The 19,626-nt window shown below is 33.4% G+C and overlaps 1 protein-coding gene across 1 annotated transcript; it reads left to right on the top strand.

Annotated features, from left to right (window-relative positions):
* Positions 1 to 8,377: 8,377 nt before the first annotated feature.
* Positions 8,378 to 17,652, top strand: LOC147391382 (serine/threonine-protein kinase SAPK3-like). The gene is made up of 9 exons (XM_086458789.1): positions 8,378 to 8,865; positions 9,640 to 9,714; positions 14,301 to 14,402; positions 14,524 to 14,577; positions 14,681 to 14,773; positions 15,211 to 15,303; positions 16,812 to 16,916; positions 17,012 to 17,110; positions 17,185 to 17,652. The coding sequence occupies exons 1-9, from the start codon at positions 8,743 to 8,745 to the stop codon at positions 17,425 to 17,427; spliced, it is 987 nt and encodes a 328-aa protein (XP_086314915.1). The 5' UTR covers positions 8,378 to 8,742; the 3' UTR covers positions 17,428 to 17,652.
* The last annotated feature ends 1,974 nt before the right edge of the window (positions 17,653 to 19,626 follow it).

Raw genomic sequence — 19,626 nt, 5'->3', positions numbered from 1 at the left:
TAAGTTTGAACTTTTATGGAACCATGAAATTTTCAATCATTCAAAGCTGCAAACCACACATCCAATAGTCCACATCTAATTATCTGCTGCCACACCTTTAGATTCAGTTCACATTTATTTATTGAGATTTGGGTTTTTCTTTTTTACCAATATATGGCAAAGACAAGGGTATTTTAGTATTTTCTTATGGAAGACCATGGTCAAGGGGTATCTCAACTATACATTGAAATATTTCCCAATCTAGCTTTAAGGAAACCCTAAAAAAACCAAATGAAAAATACATGTTTGGTAAAGAAATAAAGATAATTGAAATTCATTTTAAAAAAGGCTCCTTCTTGTGTAAATTTTATTTTGTAGGGTCCACTCCATGAATTATGCAATTTTTAAGAGATTTTAATGAATAAAGCTCTCATTATTTTATTTTATTTTTTATGCAAGTTGATGCATTTTGACCCACCCCATGCCCCATAAAGTGGTTGGATAGGCCTTAAGGCCACAATCATTCTAAGTGGACCCATACCAATTAAATTGGGATTATCTTATGATTTTTTTTTTTTTTCTTTTACTTAGAGTAGAATGCATGTTAGTGAAAAGTGAAGATGTGAGTAACATTAGTGGCTTGGATGAAGCATATAAATTTGTTGTTTGTTTGTCGTCAACTCAATACCATTCATCGATGAATAGTTTGATTCAATAAATTATATAAATACTAATTGTCGATAATGAGAAATGAGAGATTTGAATGGTTTATGATTCAAAATGGGATAAGTTGATTTGCATAATATAAACAATATTCATTGCCAATTAAGAAAAATGAGAATTCAATGATTTTATTGGATTCAAAGTGGGGGAAGGGATAGAAAGAGAATGTATTTAACATGAGAGGCATGGGGGCATGTTTTTAAAATTTGGTTTGACATCTAGTCTCGTTCATGGACGAGATTGAGTAGTCTCGAACGAGTCAAATCGTCTTGCATGAGATAAATCGTTTAACTTGTTTTACAGTTATTTATATGAAAATAATTATAATTTTTTTATATTATAAAATGAGTTACATTAGAAGATTCTTGGTCATAAAATCATATTTCATTTAGATAATTGAATTTAAATACCAAAAAACAATTATTTTAAATTAAATGTACAAAATCTCAATTGACTCGGCCAAGTTTTACTAACTCAAATGAGATTTTCAAAATATTGTTTGAATCATCTTGTTTATCTTGTAAGATGTGTCACAATTGAGATGTTATGTTATCTGTCTCGGTCGTCTCAGATGAGATTTGAAACCATGCATTGATGAAAGATGTAGATTTTTCAAAGTTTAAACGAAGAATGAGAGGATGTAATACTTCTTCATTTTTTATTCTAAAAAATCATTGATGTTAAGGCACTTTACTATATTAAGATTGTAGACACCATATTTTTTCCTAGGTTGATCCCGAAAGCACCAAAACTCTTCTGAAAAGGGGCTTAACTCAAGGCAATTTTCAAAATGGTTCAAAACCCCATTTTCAAGTAACCACAAGACTCAAAGGTCATTTTTAAATTTTTTTTTATTTAAGCCTGGCTGTACTTCAACCTTGACCAAGCTTAATTCTTTGCTTAACCAAGGGTAACCTATGGCCAGGAGCAAATTTCGCTTGGTCCAAGGGTGACCCACGACCAGGCATAAATTTTGTTTAGGGTTTGGTTCACCCAAGGCTAATTTTGTTACAAACTATGTGTATTAGATTTTGGTTAATGATAATTACCCTTTAACTCACTCCTTAATGAACTTTCCCCCAAGAAAGTCCATCCATTTTACTCTTTTACCCATATTTTACTTTTTCAATAAATTCACCATCATGGTCTTCTTGTAATTTCTTTATTATTCTAATAAAGACCCTTGGTCAAATTAGTTCCTACATGAATGTAATTACTAGTCTAACCTCATATTATTAAAATTAAACCAAGGTAGGATATTACCTTTATGTCTTCCAAGTCTATTCTCAATCCCAGAAGGATTAATATAATTATTCCAAGTTCAAGAGGTTTTGACAACTTTGCCCAACTTATAGAATTCTCTAGAACTTGTGAGTAAATACATTCTTAACCTGAGATTGTTATAAAATTAATTAGGCGAGATGACCTTAATGTCCAAAATTCAAATCCATGTTTACATGCCATCTAACATAGTTATTTAGGATTTGACCCAAAACCAATGACCTAAGGGTATATTTGATTGCACATGAAAAATAGAGTGGAAAATCAATTTCCATGGAAAATGACATTTTCAAGTGTTTGATTGCACATGAAAATGGAAATTCATTTTCCACATCAACTAAAAAGTCCACCAAAACATGGATTTCACTTTCCCACCCATATGGGTGGGAAAGTGAAATCCACCCATATGGGTGGGAAAGTGAAATCCACCCAAAATTTTCATCCCCAATTCTTCCACACTCATATCTTCTTCTTCCCTACCACTACCACCACTATCACAATAACCTCGTCGTCGTTATCATCTTCGTTACTGTCACCATCATCGTTGTCGTCATCGTCATCACCATCTCTGACCACTTTCTTTCTCTCTCTCTCTCATTCTCCATCCCTCATCTCATTCGTCGCCACCACCACCACGCTTTCCTCTCATCTTCTTCCTCACTTACCTCCGTCGCCATCGTCGTCACCGCCACCACGACATTTCCCCCCCTTTCCTCTTCCTCTTCCTCTTCCCCTCCTCTCATCTTTTTTCTCATCCTTCTCCTCTCATTCTTCTTCTTCCATGATTTTATCCAAGTATAATCAAACAATAGAATTTGATTTTCCAACCCTACTTATTTTCCACCATTATTTTTTTATGGATTTCAAATTTCATGGAAAGTCACTTTCCATGCAATCAAACACACCCTAAGACTCTTTTACCTTTCTCAAAGAATTCTCTAGAAACTATGAATTTTTATAATCCTATTCACTTGATCATCATAATTAGTGAGACTCAAAGGTGAGTGAAAAACCATCAAGTCCAAGGAGAGGAAATGTAATTTGATTTTTTTTTCTAGAGGTTTTAGTAAAATTATTAGGAACTTGAAGAATTATGATCAATTTATCCCCAAGAGTCTCACAAAATTTTATAAATAGAAAACCCTTTTAAGACAAAAGAAGATGAGGGGGGGGGGGGGGGAGGGATCTCATTCAGTGATTGAAAATTCTATCCAAATTTCCCCTAGTCTCTCAAGCCTCTCTATTATCTCAAAATCCATAGAAAAGCAAACTAAGAAGAAGAAGAATGAAGAATGAAGAAAATAAGAAGAGAAAGGTAGGGTTAAACCCTTTAACTTCCCCTTTTTCTTACTCTCCCCTCCTTTTCTACTTTCAAATGCTTTTTTTACTTAGTTTACTTGCTTGCTTCTTAATGTAGTTATCTAAATTTCTAGTTTAGAGGCTTGGGGGGAGAGAGTAATCCCTCTTAAAAGTAATCTCTCCAATAAGTCTTCAATAAGTTCTTTGAGAGCATTAGATTAGGTTGTTCTACTTTTATTTATTTATTTTCATGCAATTTAAATTCATAGTGTAGATGCTTTACTTTATTTGCACGTCAAGTTTTTTAGAATAATAGTCCTTGTTTTACCTTCTTTGATGACAATAAAGCTAGAGACTAAACCATCATTGAAGATAATTTTCTTTTGATAAGTCTATTACTTGCATAGACTCATTTTTAAAATGACTACAGGCAAGAGTGTAGGTCTTTATGGACTTATATTCAACCTTTCGAGTCAATAAAAATGATTAAAAAATGGACAAAATTTCATGCATGTAGTCTTGATTCCTATATTGTGTATTTGAAATCATGAACCTCACCAAATGATCAAACCAATAAATAAAGTCTCCCTAAAGAGCACATAAAATTGTTTTGAAGCTTTAGAACTCCAAATGATGAGATCCATGTGGGTTTTCATCAAAGTCCCAAGCTCACAAAAAATTTCAGAAAGTAACATTTATGTTTTAGCTTGCTTGTTAGTTTAAAATTTTCATTTCATAAAACTATATTATAATTTGTTTGCTTCTTGATTTTCTCTATAAGTTATTTTACTTTCAAAATCAAAAAAGAGTTTCCTAATCACACCATTTAGTCATCTATTGGTAATCATCTTAAGATGGGAGGGACAATGTGCTTAACACCTTCTTTATCTTTCAATCGAACTTCTTTACCTTATATTTTTAGGTAGATCATTTCCCCTTTATCTTTTGGATATGTGAGTCATTTAAAAAAAAAAAAAAAAAAAAAATTTTATAAAATCTTGTCATGGTGCCCATTCACACCTTAATTGAATGGTGACAACTTCTAAACCCATGTAGATGAGCTCAAAGCCTCCTCAAAGGTTTTGAAGCCCACATATCTATAAAGATGTAAGGGTATTTAGATCGTAATAAAAATAAGTTAAAAAACTTGATGAATTGTAACGGTAAACCCTAACACTAGATTCATCACTACAACATTTTTGATCTATAGCGGCGGATTTTTCCGCCGCTAAAAGCTATTGTGGCGATGAGCAGCGGAACCAAAGATCCGTCATTGTTTCCTCCGTCGCTAACTATAGCAGCGGATAATGTATTCCGCTGTTGCAAGTAGTACCTTTAGCGGCAGATATTAATATCCGCTGCAATAGGTCGAATTTTTAACAAATAGAATATAATACATATAGCGGCGGAAATTAAGATCCGCTGTAATAGGTCAATTTTTTTAATAAATAGAATATTATACATATAGCGGCGGATATTAAGATCCGCTGCAATAGGTCACTATTTTAAAAAAAATATAACACATATAGCGGCGGATATTAAAATCCGCTGCTATACGCTTTTAAAAAAAAAAAAATTATTATATATCCTTCAAAAATAATATATAAAGACGGAATTTGTATCCACTGCTGTAATTTTTTTTCATATATATATATATATATATATACACACATTTAACCTGTGTCCTCCAACCTATACAGATTGAAAACTTTAAAATAAATAATATAAGAGAGCTGCTATTGCCACACTAACTTTGGATGCAATCTGTTATTTTTATCAACACCCACATTCAATTCAAACTAAAAATCACAAAGAATAATTCTGAAATAGACAGATATACAATCCATTAAAGGTAATCTTCTTACTTCATCTGGACCTTATTTAACTCAAATTAGACTTTTTTCATAAATCAATAACTTGCACCTCTTCTCCACATAATCACGTGGTCAGTAATATTTGAAAAGCAAACAATTGAATTTAATTGAGAAAGGACCAAGTTTACATCAGATTTCGATTTTCTAAACATTGGGTACAAGTACCCATTAATTTTTACAATACAGGTAAAATTATGATGATGATGATAATGATAAAAGTGGTCTAAATGGTCAAACTGATCTTTCTAGTATGAAAAATTCTCACTTACAATTGTATTTAGAATCATGCCCACTAACATTGTCATTCTCATCCACTAAAATACATCTGCACATCATCAGAGTATAAAATGTTAACAATCCCATGCAATCCAGCAATGATGATAAAAGAAGCAAAATATGAACAACTTGAATTACGTTCTCGCCAAGTAACAATAATATGAATGCACCTTAGCTTGTGTACGTGTAGTCTTGTTCGAGTGTCAATCAATATGTTTATGTAAATGGAGAATATCTGTAACTATCTTCACACACATACAAAAATAAAAGAATTGAAACAAGAGACGATCTTGTAAACATTACAACAATCAAGTATTAAAGAAATGAACATTTCTACCAAACAAAAAGTAAATCAATGAACATTACTGAAGAAAAATGTTCAAGGGTTTAAGAGAGAATAATGCTGTGTTCAGGAACTCTCTAGCATGAGAAACAACTATAAATGTCTTGGGCCATTTCACAAGGTATGATTCCAGCCATAAAACAACATGGAGAATATTAAGCATAGAGTAATTACAGTGCAGAAATTGTGGCATCTGTTAAGAATACATGTGTCAGGTATGGGAATGGTTCAAAGAGACAGACGCTTATACACCATATCTTAGTGGACTGAGTCATAGAAATATAAGTAACATTTTGTTAAAACTTTAACAATACAACACTGTCCCATATATATATATATAGGGAAATGTTCAGCAACAAACATTTTGGCAAAACATTTTTCAAAACATGGGTTAGAGGTTTTGGAATGGACTGATTTTTGGTGAGGATGATCTCTACAGTGAGGAGATCATCATCACCAAAAATCAGCCCATTCCAAAACTTCTAACCCCATCAAAAATGGTTACAAAAAATGGACGGTCCACGATTTTTCAACTTGTAAACTGGGGCTAGAGGTTTTGGAATGGGCTGATTTTTGGTGAGGATGATCTCCTCACCGTAGAGATCATCCTCACCAAAAATCAGCCCATTCCAAAACCTCTAACTCATGTTTTGAAAAATGTTTTGCCAAAATGTTTGTCAAAATGTTTGTTGCTGAACGGGACCCATATATATATATATATAAGTCAATGGCTCCGTCCAATAATTTGCATGTTATCATGCAATTCGAATAAAACAGATGCAATAATTGCTTCAAGACTCAAGAAACTTCCAACCCAATCCAAATCACTCATAATCATGGTTTAAAATATACGACAAATTATGATTTAACTCGAGCGAGTCAAAATGGACTCATATGGAACCAAGTAATTTTGTCAACGTAAATGAAGACCTTTTTTAATGTACCAACTAATTTAATTGATAAAATCTATGGGTTCAATTCTTGACATCATTGAGTTACTAGACTGGTTAAAAACAGACTTACAGAAAGAAAATAAAAAAATCCTCTTTGACTTGGCCAAATTTTGATTATTAATATTTAAGAAAGCTCAGTCTAACCAATTGTGTTGGATCAATGTTGGCAATTTCATTTTAATAAAGATCCAATTTGTTAATCCATCGAATCGGTTATGGCCAGACATAAAAATGTGAGAAATTATGTAAATTTTATTATATTTTGTTTAAATTTATGAAGTTTATTGTGTTTGTAGAATTTAATTTTATCTTTAGCCAAATCAAATTGTTATCGGATCTAGACCTTAATATTAAGATCCAATAAAAATGAAATCTAACATGAGTCCAATATTAATATTATCCTTATCTCATTGGTCCTGGCTCACAACAATCTGATTGGGACCGATCCATTGACAGCCGCAACCTAATTAAATATAAAGCACACATTGATTTGACCCGACAAGAGACACCAATAGGACGAGATAGCACATGTTACCATTTATAATTTCGGATCTTAAATCAGGTGATTTAGACATTGATCCCCTGAGTTTTGTAACTGATCACACGAGTCCCTTGACATTGGTCTTATCTTTTGAACTAATGTAAAAGAACTTATACACCCTCATATTTTAACCTTTAGGCAAGAACCCTTATCCCCACCACCCCTATTAAAAAAATAAAAAAAAAAATCATCTTCAAACTCTTCATCTCCAATCCACCTTTTCAACATCATCTTAACCCTTACTTTTCTATCAAATATTTTGTGGTTATCTAATGCCTTCATCTTCAACCTCTGATTAAAAGAAATCCTTATTTCTTAATTCTTAAACCAATCTACAATCCATCATTTTCAACTCTCCCTCAATTAAATTACTTGATTTTTTCTACCTAAAATTTCATTATTTTTTATTTCTCTAAAAATTATTTCTTATTCTGTAACATAATCACAAAATTTTGCAAAAATACAATAAAAATTGTCGAAAGGAGGAGAAAAAAAATCGTTGATTAATCGACAATAAGATAATAATCAATGATTAGTTGGAAAAATTGTAAAATTTTCATACTAAATGATGATTTTTAATTAATCATTGATTATTATTAAAAGATCATTAATTTTTCTTAAAATCAATGATTTTTTCATTATATCCCACCCTCAATTTTAGTCCTATCTATCATCCTCTTGAAATTTATTCTAAATTTATCCGAATTGACGCTTACAAATAATTTTTGAATTAAAACTTGATTACTATGTTCTTTAGGCTTGAAAGTTGTTGTAGATAAAATCTTAAGGTTGAAGATGTTGAGAGAATTTCTATTAAAATGATTGTTTTTTAGTAAAAATATCAAGGGTTTTTACTAAAGATTAAAGATGAGAGTACTTATGGCATTTTTAATAAGTCAATATTAGAAGACTTAGGTCAAGGGACTCATGCCATTAGTTTGAACTTTGAAGGCATATTAGAATTTGGATTGGACGTAATCCCCACGAGATGACAATCGAATTTTTTTTTTTTTTTTTTTCTCCTTTTCTTGCGTGTCTTTGCTTCCAACTCTCACAGAGACAGAGACAGAGAGAGAGAGAGAGAGAGTTTGATTTTTCAAACAAAAACGAAAACGAAAACCACGAGATTTGGGTTTGCTTCAATCTAAATCACAATGGGGTTGAACTGGTCGGGCAAAGCGGGTGCTGCCCGTGCAGTCCAATGGACCCACCCATCTTCCCTTTCAAAGGAGGAAAAAAAATCGACGACTTGGACCTAAAGACTTAAACTAGAAGTTTAGGTGGTTGAAGGGTCTTCTTCTCGAATAGTCTCTCTTTCTCTGTGTTTATAACTCTGTAGTTTTGAAGGAGTATTTTTAATTTGATTATTTTCCTATATTTATTTTTGAATTTTTTTGTTGGGTTTTTTTAATCTCGATATATTTTTTTGATTTTTGGGGGATTTTTTATTGGTGGGGAGTGTGGGTCTTGGGGATGGAGGAGAGATATGAGCCATTGAAGGAACTTGGGGCTGGGAACTTTGGGGTGGCTAGGTTGGTGAGAGATAAGAAGACTAAGGAGCTTTTTGCAGTCAAATACATCGAGAGGGGGAAGAAGGTATAGTCAACTAATTAGCAAAAAAAAAAAAAACAGATATATATATATATATATATATATATATATATCATTTTTGGTCTTACATGTAGCAGTGACTCTTTTCTTTTTTGGATTGATTTGAAATGGGTTTTGTTTATTCAATGACATTGGTTTTTGGCTTTTGTTTTATTAACTTGTAATTGTAGTGGTTCTATTCTTCCTAATATACATGTTCTTTATTTTATTCATTTTTTTTTTTGTTGGTTTTAAACGAGGTTTGTCTATTTATTGGCTGACTTAGATGGGTCTTCCTTTTTCTTTTTTCTTTTTTTGGTTTAAAATTGTATCTTTTTCTTCATTTTTTGGTGGGTGGGGGGATGTTTTGAATTGGGTTTGTTTAAATACTGATTTATTTGCCATATTGTGTTTTAATGCTGTTTTCGTTTGTTATTTTTTGATCTTCTTGTATCTATTATGATTCGAGTGAAATCATAGATTTTTTTGTTTGCTTATTAATTCATTTATGGAGCTGGGATTTTGGGTTTCCTTTTGATTTAAGTTTTTAGATTTTGTTTAAAATTTCATTTTTGGTTTGGTTTGTACTGTTCTGTTCTGTAAACTTGATACATTTGTATCTTTTTCATTCATGTAGTTGTCAAGGACTGTATACTTAGGCCTGGAGTTCAGATTTTAATTTGGAATTGATTTCAAAAGTTATTTTAAGTTCAGCCTTGGTCTTTCCTTTCCCTAATTTAACTTTGCATGGTAATGGCATGGATTCTATTTTTTTTCCAGATTGATGTGAAAGTTCATAGGGAAATCATCAACCATAGGTCGTTGAGGCATCCAAACATTGTTCGGTTCAAGGAGGTAAGAGTTTGAATTTTCTTATATTCAACTGTCCCTTCAAATATCTTTTTCTTATAGGGAGTTTAGAAGCCAAGTAAGTATTTGTTGGAGTTTAGGTTCATAGAATTTTTAAAACTGAGATAAGTTGGGTTAAAAATGTGTATCTGGATTCTATTGATTCATGGTTGTGACACATTTGCTGTTATTCTGGTTAGAGTTTGATTGCATTTTGTGATTTAATTAGCAACCGGGAGGGGTGCTGGTGGTGGTTTCTAAAGTATGTGATAGGTTTTGCCAATGCACATTACATGGCAATAGGACAATGACTTACCAAACCCGCAATATGAAAAGAGTTTAAATATGATAGGGAGCTTTGCATGTTTTCTTTTACAGACCCGAATTACTATGTTTAATTATTAGGGTCTCTCTGGTTAGTGGATTGCATAAAAACAAAGCACATGGATATATGTTTTAACCCTTGATGAAACAAAAACCAGCTCGAGGTGATATTGCTGCTTATTGGATTTAAGCATGATGAACATGCTTGAATACAACCCTTCTAAGATGATTAAGGTGAAATGATTGATTACAATAGCTAAAAATCACCGTCTAGGCTGATTTTTCATCTATGGGTTCATTAAGGGTAGGACAAATGCCACTTTGTCAAAAATAAAATAAAATTCTGTTAGTTTTGAAGCCGTAACCTCTCCAAATGTTATTACCAATTATCTGAATCCAGCAAAGAAAAGTACTTATGGTAGAAATTTCCACATCATCAAAGATATTCTACACTTAAGTTCCATGATCAACCAATGAGAAGGCAGACATCCTAGCCGAAAAGGGTTGGTAGATCCTCCTTGCAACCTGAAGTAGTTTTACCTCTCTAACAGTTTTTTCTCTTTCTGTTGTACTAGTATACTCCTTTAGAAATATCCAATCCAACTGTTAATGGTTGACTCTTGCATATGGTGAGATATTCATGCATTATGGCATAAGTTCTATCGTTAGATAATTTTTTATTCACTTCCCAAATGCTCATAGCTGTTAGATTTTTCCTATATGTGATCCAACTGAAAAAAGTATCATATTTTTGTGGGAAAATTTCTTTAAAAAGATTAATTTTTAATTAATTATTAAAATTGTTTTTCAAGAAATTACCGAAAACGATTTAACTCGCTGAACTGTCCATTGTTTTTTCAATTCACTAGACTTTCCATCATTTTAGAATTCTTTTATATTTGAGTAGTGGAAAGAGTAAGGCTAGCCTAACCAACTTGGTAAGATTTCAAATCTTACTAAGGGTCGTTGAGTTCACCTTGTGGCATCCAAAAACATGATCCGATGCCTCAAGAATGTAGAGGACAAAATTCTATGACTTTAGTATTAAAAAGGTTATTTTTTAGTGTTAAATTTTATTTTTAAAGTTGGGAGTTCGATGGGAATTTAGTAGCCGTCCATTTTAAAACCTTGGGTCAAGCTCAGGAATCATTATTTTTTTGAATTCTTTTTTTGCATATAAGTTTTTCCATGAAATCTAGAGGATTTGGTATTGAATTCCTAATTTGGTAATCCATTTTAGGTAAATGACTCTTAGTAAGATTTGAAATCTTACTTAGCTAGTAAGGAAAATGTTATATTTACAATGCACATACTCTCAGCCGAACTCACCCAGGCAGTTAGAAGCTGTAGGAGAGCCCAAAACACTGGACAATGCATCGTATTAAATCAGTTTTTGTAATTTAAAAAAAATATAATTTTCATCTTATGACCTTTGTATGTGGGTAACTTGGTGTTTGGTAATCAATAAATATTATATGAGTCTGTTACTTAAAGCTTGTCAATGTTCCTTTTTCATGATTACCCGTTTCTTATCCTAATGAGATGATGTAGGACATTTACAACTCTGAGTAGTTTTCTAATTCTATTTCTAGTAGGATTTCTATTTCATAGTTATGTTAGGAGTACAATTTCTTGTTAATTTCTAATTTGTTTAAATTCATTTATATTATTTAGGCTATAATTAGAAGTGCTTAGAAATGTCCAATTTGAGTTCTAATAGGATTATAAAGTTAGTATTATGTTTTAGATAGGTTAGGAATGTTAATTTTTGGTATTTTAGTAGGATTCTAAGTTGTTATGATATAGTTATTTATATAAGGAGCTCCAAATCCGAAAATTCAATAATCAATCAATAATCTATTCAATTATTTTTTCTCTTTTATAATTATTCTTTAGCTTTATGGTTTATTTTCTTTTAAGTTATTACTTGTTTATCAATTGAATCTATTGATTCAAATTGATTTTGAGTGTTCTATTGAACACAATTTATCGAATTTATTAATTCACACGCTTCCGCTACGTCAAGTAGTGTCAAAGTTTTTGGTATGATCTACATTCATGGCTAGCAAATGAGAATTTATCACTAAAACTAAATTGGAAGCTCAATTCGAGAAGTTTGAAGAAGCTGAACACCTCAGTTGTATTATTTGCAATTTATTACCAATACAACATGTTGATCATTCAACTCGACATAGTTTTTTTCAGATTATATACAATATGCAAGGTAAGTTGTGCCAATTAATTCTAGGTAGTGGAAGTTCAAAAAATATAATTTCAACCCACAAGGTTGATGCATTCAAGTTACCCACTACACAACACCCTTCACCTTATTCTATAGGTTGAATGGACGATAAATGCAAGAAGAATGTGATAAGCGAATGCTCTCTTTCTTTTAGCATTGGGCAATATAAGGATGAGGTTATTTGTGACATTATCTCAATGAGAGCACGTCATATCCTCTTGGTAAGGTTTTGACTTCATGATAATGATGTCACTTACCGAGGTAAAATCAACACCTATTCTTTCTTGCATAATGGTGTTAAAGTGATCTTACACCCTTCCTATGCCAAGCCCAAGGTTGTCCAACCAGCCAAGGAGAAGATAATTTCTATAAACATCAATGAGGACTTAAAAAAAACAAGCCAAATGTTCCTGATGGAAGTGCAACCTTCCAACTAAGACCCTCCTACTCAAGTTTCTCATCAAGTGCAATCCCTCATTGAAGAATTTTTTTGTGTTCTTCCTTCGAATTTGCCGGATTCATTGCCTCCCATAAGGAATATGCAACACCACATCGATTTGGTACCCAGTGTAAGTCTCTCAAATTTGCCCCATTATAGGATAACTCCGAAAGAGCATGATACATTGAAGGAAGAAGTGAAGAAGAACTTTGACGTTTCTATTGATAACTACAAAGCCGATGTCGATAAGCGTAAAAGATTCAAGAGCTATGAAGAAAGAAATTTGGTCATGATTTATCTTAATAAGTACTGCTTTCCCGCTAGAACTTACAACAAGACCAAGTCGAAGGAAATTGAACTCCTTCATATCTTGAAGACGATAAATGATAATGTTATGGGAAGAATTTGCCTGATAAATGCTATGGTCAATTAAATTATTTGACCAAAGTCTGAAGAATAGATATAAATAGAAGTGGATTAGAGTGAGAGACGAATGGAAAAAAAAAAGGCCTTCAAAAAAAACTTAAGGACGAGTTTTTTCAAAGAAATGGGGCCTGATGTAGGACATAAATCTTAAGTAGTTTTCTAATTCTATTAGGTTTTATTTCTATTTCTAGTTCTAGTAGGATTTCTATTTCATAGTTATGTTAGAAGTACAATTCCTTGTTAGTTTCTAATTTGTTTTTATTATTTAGGCTATAATTAGAAGGGCTTAGAAGTGTCCAATTTGAGTTCTAATAGGATTAAAAAGTTAGTATTATGTTATAGATAGGTTATGAATGTTAATTTTTGGTATTTTAGTAGGATTATAAGTTGTTATGATGAAGTTATCTATATACGAAGCTCCAAATTTGAAAATTCAATAATCAATTCAATTATTTTTTCTCTTTGTTTTCTTTCAAGTTATTGCTTGTTTATCAATTGAATCTATTGATTCAAATTGATTTTGAGTGTTCCATTGAACACAATTTATCGAATTTATTGGTTCACATGCTTCTGCTACATCATGAGATTGGTGGAATCATCAAGTGAAATGAACCATGGGGGCAGGTTGACCTCTTCCACACGCATCATTTGTATGATCATTGCATAGGAAAGTGAGACAATGACTATTATTGTGTGCGTGACATTGTTCAATCATTAATCACCTCACCCACTAATCATTTTATTTCCATAAGAGCAGTCTGAAGTTCTTTTAAACTGCTATATGATTAATTGCAATCAAATTAGAAGGAAAACTAATCAGACATTTAGTAGGACTTCCAATTCTTTATGGAGCTGAATGTTGGGCAATTAATGAACATGATGATAGATTATGATGAGAAGGATGTGTTGAAAGACTACGAAAGATGAAAAATAGAAATAAATGCATTCGTGAAAATGTAGGAGTAGCCCTAGTATGCGATAATTTAAGCAAAGTTGATTGAGATGGTTTGGTCATGAACGAAGATGGGTAACAGTCTCGGTTACATGTGCCTAAGACAAAACTTATTTGGGGATAAGGCTTTGATGATATATACATACATAGCGGCACACTACAAATAGCTGGATGTAAGGGAAAAAATATTAATTAAGATTTTTGTACAGGTTTTGTTGACACCAACTCATCTTGCTATCGTCATGGAGTACGCAGCCGGTGGTGAGCTCTTTGAGAGAATATGCGCTGCAGGCCGATTTAGTGAAGATGAGGTCGTAGAAACCACTTCTATTTTCTCAATTTGCATATGTTGCCATTTTTTATTCATGTTGGCTTCTCTTAGGTTTATGTCAACTTTCTCCGAATTAACAAAACAAACCCATATTGTAACAGGCAAGATTTTTCTTCCAGCAGCTAATATCTGGAGTCAGTTACTGCCATTCTATGGTATAATATCCTGTTTTGTCTCCTTCATGTTTTAAAATGTAATCTATTTCTTGTTTAGAGATGATGTAAGTGATGCTGATACCAAATTTTGATTCTATCGTAGGAAATTTGTCATAGGGACTTGAAACTGGAAAATACGCTCTTGGACGGGAATGCAACTCCACGCCTTAAAATATGTGATTTCGGGTATTCCAAGGTCAGTACTTTTAGAGAGCTGTTATTGGCACCTCAACTTTTACTTATTACACCCCAATTTAAAAAAAAAATGAGTGAATGGTTGAGAATAAGTAAAAGTTGGGGTGCCTATAGTATTTCTCTCTATTTTTTTCTTTTTTTCTTTTTAGGTTTAGGATTTTATATGTGCCTAATCCTCATTGTAAACAACTACTGGAATTGTTTGAATTGGTGCTAGAATGATTTGTAATGTTGATTAATAACTTGAGCCAAATCTTTTTAGTGTTCGAATGGTGTGTTATAATCTTTAATTGGGGTGTAATAAGTAAAATTTGGGGTGCCAATAGCACCTCTCTAATTTTATAATTGTGGATTTTGTGATTGGATACCCTTTAGAAACGAGGATTTTTCCTTTTCTTTATTCAAAATTTAAGTTTACTTCTTTTCCTTGAATTGCAGTCCGGTTTATTGCACTCACAACCCAAATCAACAGTTGGAACGCCAGCATACATTGCTCCAGAGGTCTTGTCTCGGAAAGAATATGATGGAAAGGTATACATTTTCCTCTCAGGTAAGAGGTTGGCCAAGTGAATACTGCTCAGTTTTTGGTACACCATCATGGAGCCTTATGGTGCATCGGTTGGTAGATTTGTCCCATCTAATTTATGTTTAACTTGAGATATGAACGCACCCAAAATCACATAAAGCCGATGATTTGAACAATCTCACCCCTTATATTTTTATGGACATCCAAAGGCAAATTTGGCAATGATGTTGAAAAAAAAAAGTTCCATCCAGTGGAGGGATTAACATCTTTCAAACAGGGCTGTTCAACTCGCAAAAGCAACTTGCATAGGAGGGCTATGTGATTTTGGAATGTTAATATCCGAGGAGAGAACTTCAGGTGAATGATTTGGGTTGTAGGTGTGAGGTAGAGTAATAATGAAAATCACAAGGACGAGCATCACAAACTAGTTTTCTTACCCGTGTGTGCATGCATGCTTGTGTCTTCACCCTCCACACGACATTTACATTCTTCAAAGTGGGATGTCCTTTGCTTTGGGTAAGCCAGCACTTGTTTTAGATCCATTGATTTATAATTTGGGGATTTCTTTGGGGTTGGGGATTTCTTTGCATTCACATAAGGAGTGAGGTTGGATGAGGTACCTCTCTTGACTTCTCTCTTCTAGTAGAGAGAAACAAAAAAGGATTGGAAATTCGCTCGCCTTCAACCCCGTGCCGAAACCCTTGATTTTTCTCAAAAAGCCTTGTGGTCTTCAAACACACCCCCCACAAAAAAAAAAAAAAAAAAAAAAAAAAACAAAACCTATCCTGTTCTTAAGGTTTTTAAGGTTCAAGGAGATTGAATCTTGAGGTTGAAGATGAGGATAAAATATCGATGGGTATTTTAAAGGAAAAATCTCAAGGGTTTTGGTGAGATGTTGAATGGATTAAAAAAAATACCATAGAGGTTTAAAGCAATTGGTTTATGGGGAAAAAAAATAAAGGGGTTTATGTAATATTTTGTAGATGAGGGCATTTTGGTCATTTTTGGTAATTACTCATGGAAGACTACAGCCAGGGGTGGTGGGGGAGGGTTATCTCTGTCTCCAACACCGGGAGTATCTCAAAATAACCCTTCATAAAAGAGATTTTTAAATCAAACATGTATGCAAGTCTATGTGCAAGTATCAGTTTTGTTTCATGTCAAACTTTATGCATCCTCATACCCTGCCATGCTAAATGACCCATTTATATATTTCCGTATATGCTATGGGCCTCATCATCCATGAGTAGTCTTGCTGACTTATTTCAGGGAAAATGCTGAAGTAACATCGAAAGTGACATCGTTGTCACTGTTGCTGATGTGGATATATGTACATAACCATAGATACTTTTCATCAAGATACGAGTGAGAAGCATCTATGGTTCTGTGCACACTAATGTGTGAAATGATGTCCATTTCAATCCTACTCCAGCAAGACTCTTACTTCAGACACCAAATTTAACCAATGTTGGTTTCTACCTTATTTCCTTATCTGAAATTTCTTGGATTGCAGATAGCAGATGTTTGGTCATGTGGAGTGACACTATATGTAATGTTGGTTGGAGCTTATCCATTTGAAGATCCCGAAGATCCTAGAAATGTCCGTAAGAACATCGGGGTGAGCTCTCTTCACAAATACTCCAAGACTCATCATTCCTACCTGAATTTAGAGTTGATTCCATCAACTTAGCTCTCTTGTAATCTGCTTGACAGAGAATAATGAGCGTTCAGTACTCCATACCCGACCACGTTCATGTATCTTCAAACTGCAAACAGCTCATCTCTAGAATTTTTGTTGCCAACCCATCAAAGGTAAGCTTCTCTATATGGATTATGTATCACATTTTTAACTATAAAATATTTATTCTCTCGATTTCTCCTTAAAGAGGATTACCATCCCGGAGATAAAAAACCATCCTTGGTTTCTGAAGAACCTTCCGAGAGAGCTGGTTGAGGATGCGAAATCAAACTACTTGGATGTGGACTCTTATCAATCTACTCAGAGCACGGAAGAAATAATGCGGATTGTACAAGAGGCAGGAACATCCGCAGAAAGTTCTAAAGTTGGCGGGCAATCTGTAGTAGGTGCAAGGGACTTCGATCATGGTGGTGTAAACATGGAATCTTAAGTTTGACGAATGATGGTGATTTTGCCGTTCCTTTGTGATTGCAGCCTTAGGATCCAAAAATAAAGAGGCTGTGAGAGATCGTAAGGTTTATGGTACTCAAATACCAGGTTGTGTTTATATCGCTGCTTGTGTTCCATACCATATACAAACATTTTTCAAAACTTCTTTGATGAATTAGGTTTTTTTCAAGTGAAAAATCAAAGATTCAAAGCTTTACTTGCATTAGTTCTATTTTCGCTGAATGGCACCAACAACGTTGTGGTGGCATTATATTCTCAAATGATGCGTCCCCCATACTTGACAACAATCATCTATGGTGTTGTGTGCTGGTTGACATGGGCTTGGTAATCAGCACATGGAGCAAAATGTAGGTGCAAGATTGTGATAGGGAATGTCAGTGTCTGAGTTTAAAAATATTTTAGTATGTGGAGCGCCTTCAGATCATAATATATTGAGTTACACACACACACACACTCAAATATCGGTTTAGTTTTACTTATTCTTTAACCACTTATTAAAGAAATTCTCAAAACCACTTATTAAAGAAATTCTCTTTTAGAATTTAGAATCGACGGTCTTCGAGAAAATAACCTATTTAACTTTGGGAACGGGTGCGATTCCCTTGACCGAAGCATATAATCACTAAATATATAGCTATTCTCTAAGCATTCTTGCACGTATAGTAACAAAATCTCCTATTTTTTTTTTTTTTTTTTGAAAATATCTCGTTTAAAATGCATTCTTTAACCCTAACGATTAAAACAATAGAAAAAATTTGTATTTTTTAAAACATTCTGCATCGCATAAGCATTTCGCATCAGAGCAGATGATGCTTCCCTACAATGTACAATCATTCTGCATTTCATTCTTTTGTGTGATCCAAGCACAAATCATATCCAAACAAGGTTCATGCTGTATTTTCTATAAAATCTTTCAATTTGATTTATAGGGTATAACTGTATAAGTGCTCCTGTGTTACCATACTCAACGTCAAGATAATTTATGGCAATTAATTTACAGCTTGCCTTGGTGACGAATGACAATTACTTAGGGAGTTTGCAGTATCTTCCCGGTGACTGCTTGGAAGCTACAAAGCCATCGAAGAAGAAAATTAAACGCCAAGTGATCGATGCACCAATTCAAGTACAAGATGATATCAGAGTAGCTATTGATGACTTAGAGACAATGAATTTTGGTTCTAACATCTATTAGCATTTTTTCCCTATAGGTACTTGACTTGACTGACATAAATGAGTACAATGCTCTTCTTGGGCACTGTCACAAAATTTATGAAATTTTTTAAAATTTCGAAAAAATTCGTGGAATAAGGGATGAACCGATTGAATCGGTGAGTTGATGGATTTTTTTGTCTTATAACATTGATTTTTTGTTGAAAATCCATCATTTTCAACCTCTAGCGTGAAATTTTTAGTCTTCAAACTCAAGATTATATCTTCTGCAACCTGTAAGTCTCAAGAACAAATAGGATTTTTTGGGAGACTGAAAATGGTGGGAAGAAACCCAAAAACATCATTTGTATAATTCCCAAAAAGTTTCTCGAATCTAAAAATTTATATTGTTTGATGTTAATAATGTAGCCTCAACTTACCAATGCTCAAAGAGGACAATCTTTCATGGTAAATTATACAAGAAATTAAAGATCATATTGATGACATTGTTGTGAAGTCAAAAATTGTCTGTTCATTTTGTCGCCAAGAAGGGGTGTTCCAATGATGTTGCACATTTGATTCTAAAGAACCCCTTGAAATGTACCTTCCCCATGGTTTTGAAAGTCGTTTTGATGTCTCGTCTCATCCATGAACGAGACCTAGTCATCTTGGACGAGTTTTTCGATACGTTTGAGTCATCTCATTCAATAATGAGAAAAATGAACCATGGTTTTAAATCTTGTATGATATGTTTGACTTCTCTATCGGTCTCGTTGGTGGACGATACCGAGACGTACTGGACAAGTCATCTCGGTTTCAGACGAGATTTAAAATCACGACCTTCGATGAACCAACTTTAAAAAAAAATTAGGCTTCTTTTTGTAGGCACCCCATTTGTCTGTACTGACCCTGAGAGATCCTTAAATTCAAAGCAGAGTAGAGCTTGTCCTAAGAATCTTTCAAAAAGTCAGAAAGGCTCATTACAAGAGCGCCCAAAGTAAGAACCCAAATCTGACCTGGTCTATGCCGA

Source organism: Akebia trifoliata, chromosome 11, assembly GCF_017979445.1.
Source record: "Akebia trifoliata isolate Shusen 1 chromosome 11, ASM1797944v1, whole genome shotgun sequence".
NCBI lineage: Eukaryota > Viridiplantae > Streptophyta > Magnoliopsida > Ranunculales > Lardizabalaceae > Akebia > Akebia trifoliata.
Note: the sequence above shows the minus strand (reverse complement) of the source record. Positions and strands in the feature narration are given on the sequence as shown.

Coding starts and splice junctions, on each gene's coding strand:
- LOC147391382 (XM_086458789.1), top strand. CDS start 8,743: ATGGAGGAGAGATATGAGCCATTGAAGGAACTTGGGGCTGGGAACTTT. Junction 8,866..9,639: donor ACATCGAGAGGGGGAAGAAG/GTATAGTCAACT, acceptor TTTTTTTTCCAG/ATTGATGTGAAAGTTCATAG. Junction 14,403..14,523: donor GCCGATTTAGTGAAGATGAG/GTCGTAGAAACC, acceptor ATATTGTAACAG/GCAAGATTTTTCTTCCAGCA.